General features: G+C 40.2%; 1 protein-coding gene across 25 annotated transcripts in view; it reads left to right on the forward strand.

Annotated features, from left to right (window-relative positions):
* Positions 1-12,213, forward strand: part of LOC146483883 (CUB and sushi domain-containing protein 1-like) — a 167,603-nt gene that overhangs the window by 12,420 nt on the left and 142,970 nt on the right. For 21 of the 25 annotated variants that reach the window (XM_085105150.1, XM_085105167.1, XM_085105149.1 and 18 more), the window contains exons 9-12: positions 7,878-8,048; positions 8,390-8,566; positions 10,217-10,408; positions 10,941-11,078. In XM_085105150.1, coding sequence (XP_084961276.1) covers positions 7,878-8,048; positions 8,390-8,566; positions 10,217-10,408; positions 10,941-11,078 — 678 coding nt within the window. Of the gene's footprint in view, positions 1-51; positions 226-1,069; positions 1,244-7,877; positions 8,049-8,389; positions 8,567-10,216; positions 10,409-10,940; positions 11,079-12,213 lie in introns of all 25 variants that reach the window. The other 4 variants (XM_085105159.1, XM_085105163.1, XM_085105173.1 and 1 more) reach the window with 4 other exon arrangements.

Raw genomic sequence — 12,213 nt, forward strand, 5'->3', positions numbered from 1 at the left:
TTACAGCAAAACAAAAGTTAAGACTGCGAAAAATCTGTTCTTTTTTTTCAGTGGTGGACTGCGGTTTTCCACCTAAACCGAAGAATGGCAGGTACATTGGCAACCAAACAATCTTTCAAAGCTCGCTTAGATTTGAATGTGATGAAGGCTACCAATTGCAAGGAAGAAAAACAAGAATGTGCACATCGGATAAACAGTGGAGTGGAAAAGAAGTGACTTGTGAAGGTAAGTAAATTCAATACTGTGAATGCTCATTCTTGACCTTGGAATCTTAAACATTAGTAGACCTTAAGACAAGAGTTATTCATGTAATTGTTAAGTAAATGTAGTTTCTGTATAAATAGCACCCACATTCTGTGTAAAGCCAACCGAATTAACAACACATTGCTAATTAACTAAGACACCATTTCATTATTAGGAAATAAAAGTCTAAGATTCTTGACTTTTTTTTTTATAAAGGTCTACATTGGCAGGGGTGGATCCAAGCGAACAGTTTGGGATGTTAGACCCCCACTACGAGAAGCTGAAAAACTTGATACATACCTCATTTCAGATTATGCATTTTCAAAGTTTTCTGGTGTAGCCTCCCTTTAACCACCTATAGGGATCCGCCTCTGTAACCAGTATGCCCAAGAACAAGTTGCCGCTGGATGTCATCATACTGTCTTTCATTAAGACATCTCAGACGAGAGCACGCTGGAAGGTTCTTGAGAGCTATAACAAGCTATGGCGTGCACATGTGTGATAATTAAGTACACTTCTCCAACTCAAAGACAGGAAGGAAGTTTAGAAAAAGTGATCTTAATTTTCATAAAATTTGGTGAACTTTTATTTTGAATTTCTCCTACATCAAAAACTCCAAAGGTCCTTGAGAATGGTTAAAAAACTTAACTGGGCCTCGTTTTTCAAACCCACTTCTCAGTGTTTGGAAATCGGATTAAACTCTCTTCCTCGTGCTTCATATATTACAAAAAATAGATCATGGCGCCCATGAGCCAATAACATTTGATAAATAGTTTGTGTTCAGTCGATAGAACTAATATTTCCTGATTTAAATCCTCCGTTAAAGCCGTTGACTGTGGCAAGCTTTTCCCACCGATGAACGGTTCTCTGTCGGGTGAAGAAACCACTTTCCCTTACCAAGTGGAAATTAGCTGTGATGAAGGTTTTTCTCTTCGAGGATCTCGCCGTCGAACCTGCCAAGCAGATAGAACGTGGAGTGGAAGCACAACGTTCTGTGATGGTAAAGCAGTCAATCAATCTAACAAACAACAGTGTAGATAAGAACTTAAAGTGACTAGCGAATTATTTCGTTTTTAATGTTTATTTATAGTATTAGGATCCACGATGAAAAGAAAATAATCGAACAAACGGAACGATTATCAGAAACTTGCAACCGTAACAGAAGAAAGCCTTACCTCGTTGAAGACGGGATAGGAATTTTTTTGTCACTGCTTCTCGCTTGGTGGGCGAGTTCATGTTGCCATCTTTACTCAAGGTTGAATATAAAACGAACAAACAAAACAACGCAAAATAAACAGCAAAACCAAACCAAAGAAATCGTAATTCTCGTAGGTGATTAATTTTATTGATAAAAACGAAACTATTAGTCTAACACCTGTACACTAAACAACTGTATTCGGCCACCTTAAGTGACCCCGGTAACGGTAGTCGCACTGTAAGGTATAAACGGTTTCAACCACTGAGGTTCCCATACGTTCTAAGCGTTAGCCCTCGGTTACAGGAGATCAGGCCAAATTCGTCATTCTTCCTATTAATCACAATTGCGTTCTATCTTGAGCAGGTATGTCCTGTGGCGACCCTCCTGCAATATCAAATGGACAACTTAATTTCACTGGAACGAGTTTTAACGATACGGCTTATTACAGTTGCGACAAAGGATACAGTTTGAACACAAATCCAGTTAAGCGATGCACTGCGAAGAGGAGATGGAGCGGCCTTACTCCAAGATGCCGTAAGGAGCCACATGTTTATGATTATTCTGATTATTTTCCAGTTGTAAGAGTTTTGTAGGATGGGTAGAAGTGATTTGCGTCATCTATAAGGAGAAATCACAAACCTTTCATCGGGATTTTTTGCCGCTTCATTTGATGCTTTTGGCGACATCTTTTGTAGTTGGGGCCAGAAGCTTAAAGGAGGCTATACTGCTTCAAAAAAGCAAATTGTCATAGAAAATAAGGAATAAGTAAGATGACTATCCTGTCTCAATCGCCTTAGCTGCAATAATAATAATGGAACAAAAATTGAAAATAACTACCGAGCGAGAACAAATACATTTTCTTAACTTGTCCCTTTTTTGCAGTAAAAGACTGTGGAGATCCAGCGACACCCAAAAATGCAATTATTTCAAATCCCAATGATAATTACCCTTCTGGGTACAAAGTGATATTCAAATGCAAGGATGGCTACAAGCAGGAAGGAATGGCTACGCAAATGTGTTTCCAGGGTTGGTGGACTCTGTTGCCATTCAAATGCTCAAGTAAGTACTTAATACATGCAATCGGATGAGTGGCGTATCATTTCGAAACAGTTTAATTATTATTTTTTGAATGGCACTGAAAGGATATGTATCACTATACGGACCGAGATGACTTCATTCCTTCTGAGGTTCAGCGGAACTCAATAAAATATCTTTTTTTGTCACCCAGTTTCCACCCAATGATTTGTCCAAGTACAAGGCTACATTTGAGTCGTGTAGAACAACTGTTATTTCACTTGAGAATGATGTGTTATTGATTCAGTGACAGGCATGTAACGATGTTAATTTATGCATGTTTAGTTAATTTATACAGTTTAGGTTCATCCGGGATCCTGTCTGTGTTCGCCCGCTTTGCTTGATGTATACTTGGCTTACAAGATTAAAACGCTGTGTTTAGATGTTCTGGTGCTTCGTTGTCTACGTTACGTGGTGTCAGAAGTGAAAACCGGTTTCTACATCCGTTGCCATCGAGAAATTACCGCTCAGCGTACCGGAAAGTGTTCTGGAGAGAGATTTGTTTGCACGCACGTGGTCGAGCAACTCTGATATGCGAACTGTTATTGTAGAGGATACTCTTCGATCTCTACTGTGTTCTGCAATCGCCACTCGACCACTTCTTCACAAAGAAAAGCGGAAGACAACGGTGAGTGGAATTGTCTTGTGTTTTTGAAACGGAAGCTCTGCTGAAGAAATCTAGCTAACTTCGAAATACGAATTATGCCACCGAAACCTCAAGGTAGCGGCGCATCTGTGCAAGTACAAGAAGCCTTCACACAACCAAATCTGTTGCAAATCCCGATAAACCATCCCATTGCCCACAAAATTAGAGCACACAGGGGATTTGGCGACGAACTGGAAGAAATTCCACCGTGCTTGGAACAACTACGAAATAGCTGCACGTCTAAAAGATCCTGAAAACCCTGCTGCAAATAAATCACTGAGAACTGCCACACTGTTAACCTGTATTGGCTCAGATGCTCTAGATGTGTACAAAGACTTAAAATTCGAGAATGAAGACGACAAGAAGGACATTGATATTGTTCTCCAAAAGCTACAGCGTTATTGCATTGGAGAGACAAACGAAATGTACGAGAGATATCGGTTCAACAAGAGAGACCAAGAGCCAAACGAATCTCTGGATGCTTACGTCACGGCACTACGCACGTTGGCCAAGACATGTAACTTCTGAGTGCTAGAGAACAGTCTAATTAGAGACAGGATTGTCATTGGAGTAAGAGACAATCAAGCACGCAAGAAGCTCCTTCAAGTCTCCAAACTCACAATGAAACAGCAAGCGTGATTGCCTGTCGTCTCCTGTCCTTAAGCCATTAATTCCTCGCGTGTCAATTGACAGGCCGTACTGCCTCCGATCATGCGAACGTTTTCCGGTGCGCTTTGTCCCCAAGACTGGAGGTCAGGCATTTGTTGTCTGACCTCCAGTGTAATCTACAACGCACAAGTGACTACAAACAACGCAACCAAGAACTATATCGGACTGACAGAAGGGACGTTTAAACAAAGATTTTCACAACACAAAGCGACATTTAAACACAGGAAATACACGAACAGCACCGAGCTCTCCAAATACATCTGGAAACTACGCGACAACAATCAAGACTTCAACATCAAATGGACTATAATCAGCCGTGCAAGACCCGACAGCAACATTTCTAAACGATGCGACCTATGCTTAACAGAGAAACTAATGATCATTACTGCAAACCCCGACAGTATCCTAAACAAAAGATCAGAACTGATTTCCAAGTGCCGCCACGAAAACAAGTTTTACCTTAGGAACAATTGACACTCTATTAGCTTTTCCTCACACCTGATTATAATTAGAACCGCACTGCCCTGCTTTTTGTAATCAATAGACGCGTGTATATATATAACTTGACAGGTTTATTCTCCATTAAATACTGTCTGATGAGTGCGTGAGCACGAAACTCGGAGTAACAGAGAATTTTGTCTCTTCGTTATATCTTCTTAATCATATTTATATAATTATTTATCTGACTGTCTTTATACGGTAGTGTCTTGTACTATTGTCACTGACCATCCTTGTAATTCAGCCTTTTAGGCTGCAAGAGGGATATCAATAAATTATTATTATTATTATTATTATTATTATTATTATTATTATTATTATTATTATTATTATTATTATTATTATTATTATTATTATTATATCTGTAGATCATATGAAACCTTAAGCCAACAATTGAAGGAAATTAAAAAATTTCAAAAGAAGTTCTCTGGTTAAAAATTTAAAAACACTAAGCTTTCGATTGCCAGTCTGCAATCTTTAAAAAGTGAGATGTAAAAAGCGAAGGCAGAAATATATATACAAAGAGGTGAGAAAAAATAACGAACAAATATGAATAAATACAATAATACAAGGAAAATACAAGTGTGAACAAAAAATATTGATGACATATATAAAGTTATAATAAAATTGAGTATTGTCTTGGCACATGTTTAGCATTATTGTCTGCCTGGCTAGTTATCGCAGTGTGCCAAGATTCCAGCGTTTTTCTTACGCGTGAATTGCTTCTGTCGATGACACATGCATTCTCAAAATCAATAGTATGGCCTTCGAGCCACGCATGGCTGGCAACGTTGGAGCCACTTTTAAAAAACTTTGGTGTTTCGAATATGTTCCTTTTTTCTAGTGTGTAAACATCTGCTCGTTTCGCCAATGTAACTCCATGTACAGTCCGCACAGGGGATTTTATAGACAACGTTCGTTTGGCGATCTGATGGGGGTCTAGATTTAGGAGACACAAATTCCTGTTGCAGGGTCGTACCGGTCTGATGTTGGCTCGGATACCGAATGACCAGTTCAACTCCCAACAAGAAAGGTGCCAATCGCCATTAAGAAAAGCTAAAAGAGGAACTGGATCGTTTGAAGAAAAAGGGCAATGTCTGACTGTGTGTGGACCCCAAACCACTTAACCAAGCCCTTAAACGAAATCACTACCCGCTGCCGACATTCGAGGATGTCGTTCCTGAGTTCTCAAATGCAAGATGCTTGACTGTGTTAGATGCCAAAAATGGGTTTTGGCATGTGTCATTGGACAAGGAAAGTAGCTACGCAAGCACATTTTGCACTCCATGGGGAAGATACAGATGGCTCCGAATGACATTCGGCATCTCACCGGCCGGCCCCTGAAGAATTCCAGCCAGCGAAGACTGGATCAGGCATTGACAGGCAAGGCGATCGCTGATGACATCCTTATATTTGGATGTGGTGCTAACGATGAGGAAGTAGTAAGAGACCGTGATGAAAAACTAGTTGCTCTTCCTCAACGCTGCCGAGATAAAGGTGTTAAGTTTAATAGGGGAAAGCTGCAGCTAAGACTCAAGGAAGTCACGTATATGGGCCATGTGCTCTCTGCTGATGGGTTACAACCGGACCCTTAAAAAGTCAAGGCAATCAGAGAGATGCCAACACCGACTGACAAACAGAGCATCCAACGCCTCTTAGGGATGACTAACTACCTACAGAAGTTTGCCCCGAAACTTTCAGAGGTCACGACTCCCCTACGCGAGCTCATCAAAAACGACAACGAGTTCTTATGGGATGCGCAGGTTCGTGGTGCAGCCCTGGAAGAGGCAAAGAAGATCCTTTCTATAACTCCAGTCCTAAAATACTTTTTGATCCAGGTGCCACGCCTACACTACAGTGTGATGCCTCCATGCATGGTCTGGGAGCGTGTCTAATGCAAGATGGACACCCAGTCGCATATGCATCCAGGTCCCTGACCCCAACAGGGGTCCTGTACGCGCGAATGGAAAAAGAGTTATTGGCCATAGTATTCGGTATGGAAGGAAAGTGCTGGTTGAATCTGACCACAAGCCTTTGGAAGAGATTTTCAAGAAAAGCCTCTTTAAAGCACCCAAAAGGCTAAAACGAATGCTCCTTAGACTCTAAGTCGTGCGTATCTGTTGCTTAAGGAAGCCACTGAGGATCAGGAAGACGTCATGACAGTCGCAGAAACAAGGCCTCCAACAGAGATAGAAGCAGACCAAGTAAACATGCTAGAATATCTTCCAGTGAAAAATGAAACTCACTGCCAAACTCAAAACCTTACTCAAGAGACTCCTGCCTACCGCTGGCAGACTACTAACACAACACGAATTTGACACTACTTCCCAGCTACTTGATGCCCAGAAGAACGAACAAGCCTTCTATTACAAAAATGGCACTAAATAACTCCAGCCACTTAAACCAGGTAGCACCGTTCGTATCCATCCACCCAAGTTTAGTCATCACTGGACCCAAGCAACGATTGACAAACAAGGTGGTGTACGCTCATACCAAGTAATCACTGACGACGGAAGGGTGTATCGCAGGAACCGACGACACCTGTGTCTCACAGCTGAAGTCCCAAAACAATCACCTCCTGACGTTGAGATATCTAGCTCCGATCCTGGTCCCCTGCCCTTGCTTAAAGTTGAACAGGTACCACCAGTAGCTGAACCAATGCCCCAAGAGGTGGTCAAACCGCAAGCAGCACCAAGCCCTCAAGCTGATGACTTTAACAAGTCCAGAAAGATGTAACGCCCGGGGAATAGTCCTGCGAAGACCAGCATACCTTAGTGACTATGCATGCTGACACTTGTCCTATGTCGTTCACGTTCCCTGAAAAATGTCCCTAACAAACAATCTAAGTTTCTCTTTCTTTGTACTTTCTTCTTTGAACTACGAAGGGAGATGTAACGATGTTAATTTATGCATGTTTAGTTAATTTATACAGTTTTGTTTACATCCGGGATCCTGAATGTGTTCGCCCGCTTCGCTTGATGTATACTCGGCTTACAAGATTAAAACGTTGTGTTTAGATGTTCTGGTGCTTCGTTGTCTGTCCTAGCGAATACGTTACAAGGCACACTCGGAAAATAAATCCGGCATAACTGTTCAGTGTTTAACTGTTCATTTCTGCTATTCCCTTGTTTCTATAAAATTTCTATATTACAATAGTTTCAGGTTCTTGTCAATCAGCGATAGTCTCGCAGGAGATAGAACATGGTTCTATCTTCTGCGGTCGTCTGCGATCACGATCGCAGGATCGCAGACGATCGCAGAAGTAGTTTCCATATGATCGCAGACGATCGCAGACCTTATTGCGATCTGCGATCTGCGGTCCGCGATCCGCGATCATATGGAAACCAGCCTTTAGATTGAACATGGTTCCATCTTCTGCGATCGTCTGCGATCACGATCGCAGGATCGCAGACGATCGCAGACCTTATTTCGATCTGCGATCTGCGATCCGCGATCATATGGAAACCAGCCTTTAGCTTTGTTTAATAGCAAACCAGATCAAATTCCTCATTATCCCTATTCACCATTATTGTGTTTTACCTTGACCAGTTATGTCCTGTGGTAACCCTCCTGCAATATGGAATGGACAAATTAATTTCACTGGAACAAGTTTTAACGATACGGCTTATTACAGTTGCAACGAAGGATACAGTTTAAACACAAATCCAGTTAAGCGATGCACTGCAGAGAAGCGATGGAGCGGTTTTACTCCAAGATGCTGTAAGTAGGGTCATTGTTTATCATTATTTTTTCAGTTGTTAGAGTTTTGTAGGATGGTAGAAGTGCTTAACGTCATCTATAAAGAGAAATCTGAAACCTTTAATCGGGATTTTTTGGCGCTTCAATTGATGCTTTTGGTGACATCCTTTGTAGTTGGAGCCAGGTGCTTAAACAAAGCTATACTGCTTCACAAAGTTGAGTTGTCCTAAAAAATAAGGAATAAGTAAGATGACTATCCTGTCTCAATCGCCTTAGCTGCAATAATAATAATGAAACAAAAAATTAAAATATCCATTGAGCGAGAAAAAATAAATTTTCATAACTTGTCCCTTTTTTTACAGTAAAAGACTGTGGAGATCCAGCGACACCCAAAAATGCAATTATTTCAAATCCCAATGATAATTACCCTTCTGGGTACAAAGTGATATTCAAATGCAACGAAGGCTACAAGCAGGAAGGAATGGCTACACAAATGTGTTTCCAGGGCCAGTGGACGGTGTTGCCATTCAAATGCTCAAGTAAGTTACTTTAGTGATACATGCAATCGGATGTGTCGCGTACAATTTCAAAACAGTTTAATTATTATATTTTGAGTGGCACTGAAAGAACATGTATCACTTACACGGAGCGAGATGACTTCATTCTTTCTGAGGTTCTGCGGAACTCAATAAAATATCTTTTTTGTGACGCATTTTCCACCCAATGATTTGTCCAAGTGCATTTTAGTCGTGTAGAACAAAAGTTATTTCACTTGAGAATGATATGTTATTCAGTGACAGGTATACTCGGAAAATAAATCCAGCTTAATTGTTCAGTGTATAACTGTTCATTTGTGTTATTCCCTAGTTTATATAAAATTTCTATATTACAATATTTTCAGCTTCTTGTCAATCATCCAGGCCATTTACCAGTGCACTTGGCCATTTGTCCCAATTGGCATTCTAATGCAACACCTTTCCCAACAGGGGGTAGTTGTGGAAATCCGGGTACTCCAGAAAACGGCCGAAAAGTAGGGGTTATATACTTCATGAACAGCAAAGTTTATTTTGACTGTGAGTTGGGTTATGAGCTTGTGGGTTCGGAAGAACGCAAATGCCAGCGAAATTGAACTTGGACAGGACGGCAGCCAGTTTGCAGAGATAGGCAGTTTCCCCCGCTTGGTTTACGAGTCGGTGAGCAAATGCAGCTCATCTCTGTGGTCCGACAAAACATCATGGCTATTCGATCTGAAGAACCATCACAGAGCAAAACACCATTAACAACAGAATCTATTCTCAAAGAATATGCTGATATCTTCAGAGTAGAAGGAAAGTTAGAAGGTGATCTCCACCCAGAAATTGACCCGAATGACCAGTTCAACTCCCAACAAGAAAGGTGCCAATCGCCATTAAAGAAAAGTTAAAAGAGGAAATGGATCGTATGCAAGGCCGCTTCGCTTGATGCATACTCGGCTCACAAGATTAAAACGAATTGTGTTAAGATGTTCTGATGCTTCGTTGTCTGTCCTAGCAAATACGTTACAGGGCACACTCGGAAAATAAATCCGGCATAACTGTTAAGTGTATAACTGTTCATTTCTGTTATTTCTGTTATTTATTAACACCGCATACTAATACGGAGGAGATTTTTCAATATGAAGTCACTGCACGTGATGTATTGTTGACCATTTGATAGGTCAATGGACTTGTCAATTATTAATGAGTTTTTGAAGGTTTTAGTAGTGTGTGAGCATTTTCTTTTTTCTTCTTCTTACTGACGTAGCGGAGAGCACTCATAGGTTTTAGCGGTTGCATTACTCTTACCTTATCAGTAGTGTGTAGGTTATGAGGACGAGTACTCGTAGCGGAATATGTAGGAAACAATACTTCCTTATTTTCATAATACGAACACATTCATTGTATCAGCTATGAAGACCAGGAAGGTACTTAGCACCCTTATAATGTGCTTCTATACCTTTGGTATTTATAAGCTTTAATTTGTAACAACAGCTTGCAAGCATTCACTGTTTGCGTAAGAAAAATACGCTCATAAAAGGGCCAGAGGATATTGGTACTGGTTATTATCTGGTGTTACCCTCTGTAAATAATGTTTGTTTCATTGCTTGCTTGCTTGATTGATTGATTGATACATTCTTATAACTCTACATTTCTTTTCTATTCTTTTTTTAGTACAAATGTGTTTCATACCACAAATTGAATTTACTATGTACATCAGAAGCCCAGTAAACTACAACCGGACATACAGGACCGGCGAGAGAATAACTTTAGCGTGCAAGAAGGGCTTTAAGAAATTACCAGGCGGCAACCCGATAAGAATCTGCATCAGTGGGCGATGGACGCAATTCCCTTTCAAATGTGAAGGTAACTGATATTGAGAGTTTGGTTTTGTGGAATGGCTTTTAACGTACTGTTTTCCACCAAAGAACCCAGATGAAAGCTTGGAACAAGAAAGAGATCCAACAACCATCTGAATTCACGTGCAACGTCAACTTTGGTATTCAAACCCGAGCCGCATTAATGGGAGGCGCGGACTTTCATTACGGTGACATCTCTACCTCGCCAGCGACATTAATATTCTTCTTCGTTTAAAGAAGATATCGCAAAAATTAATGATAACTTTATTTTATTATAAGATCAAGATTAGATGCTTAATTTTAATGAAAAGAGTATGGCAAAAATAGCAAGACGGTTCATTTTAAGGTCGCCGACGTTTAAGAGTATGAATTTGTGCCGCGGGTTTGAACAACAAAACAAACAGCTTGAAACCAATCTCCTTTTTTATGCAAAACCTTATAATTTCCAAATGTTAAAACCGCTAAGAAATGCAATGGACGAGCTCTTCCTATTCGTTGAGGTTGTACAGACCGAGTGTTGTTGTTGCTTGTTTTTCAAGGTACTCACTCCTGTAGGAGGACAATCCGCCCCGCTCGAACCAAATGCACACAGGAATGTTCGCCGGAGAGTGGATGCGGCTCTGAAGATTACTTATGTCTGTGCGACGGAAGTTGTGGCTACAGTTGCGTTCAGAAAGGTATGCTTTTTTCGGAGAGCCAATGAAATCCAAGGTTCGATTTTCGCTTGTTAAGTTCTGCTGTCTCCCACGAGATTTCCACATTACATACATACATACATACATACATACATACATACATACATACATACATACATACATACATACATACATACATACATACATACATACATACATACATATACTTTATTTATCCTCGAATTTGTAGAGTAGCTTTGAATAGCTAATATCTTCGAGAAAATAAATATTAGAAAGAAAGAGTAAATAGACAAAATAAAATAAAATGAAATACAATTACAATAACAATTTTATCATTATATATACACTATAAACATACATTATATACACTGTGGAAAGGCCTCATAATTAAGGATCTTTTGTTTTAATTGAGGAAAGTCAGATGTCCTGTAAGTGTCCGGGAGAGATTTCCATATTTTACTAGCTAAGTATGAAAAGGAGTGCAGGCCATAAGTAGTCGTTTTTGCTTTGGGAAGGTCCAGAACATAATTACCACGTAGATTATAGGATGAGGTACGCATAGTTAACATATTCCTTAAGTAACTTGGATAGTCAGTAAAAAACATTACAAAACAATGACTTCCAATAAGCCGTTGGTTGAAAACAATTTGTTAAATGGTTTCAGCCTTGCCATCGTTCAAATGCATTATCAATAATGACAATGAAGCTTCCCGGTATCTAAAGTTTGCACCGCTGCAAAAGTTGAAAGAGTTGAGCGAGGTATAGTATAGTAAGATGCCCGACGATAAATAATTTGAATTCAAAAGACTTTTTAGTGTTCCTTTTGTTGAAGTGTTGAAAATGTATGTCGTGTCCATATTGTGCCAATTGTTTTACAGTGCAGCTACTATTACCAGGGTCACTTAACAGTCACCAATCAGATCACAGTAGGATAAGAACAGTGAATAATTCCAAACTATTGGGTTTTAACTGTTGTTTTCCGTCTACTCGTGGTTGGTTCAATCGGCTTTCGTTGAAATTCATTGTTCTTGTCCTGCAATCTGATTGGCCAGTTTTGTTTAAGTGACCCCGGAAACGGTAGTCGCACTGTAAGGCATAAACGGTTTCAACCACTGAGGTTCCCATGCGTTCTAAGCGTTAGCCCTCGGTTACAGGA

This window comes from Pavona decussata, unplaced genomic scaffold (genome assembly GCF_977016875.1).
Source record: "Pavona decussata unplaced genomic scaffold, jaPavDecu1.1 SCAFFOLD_37, whole genome shotgun sequence".
Taxonomy (NCBI): domain Eukaryota; kingdom Metazoa; phylum Cnidaria; class Anthozoa; order Scleractinia; family Agariciidae; genus Pavona; species Pavona decussata.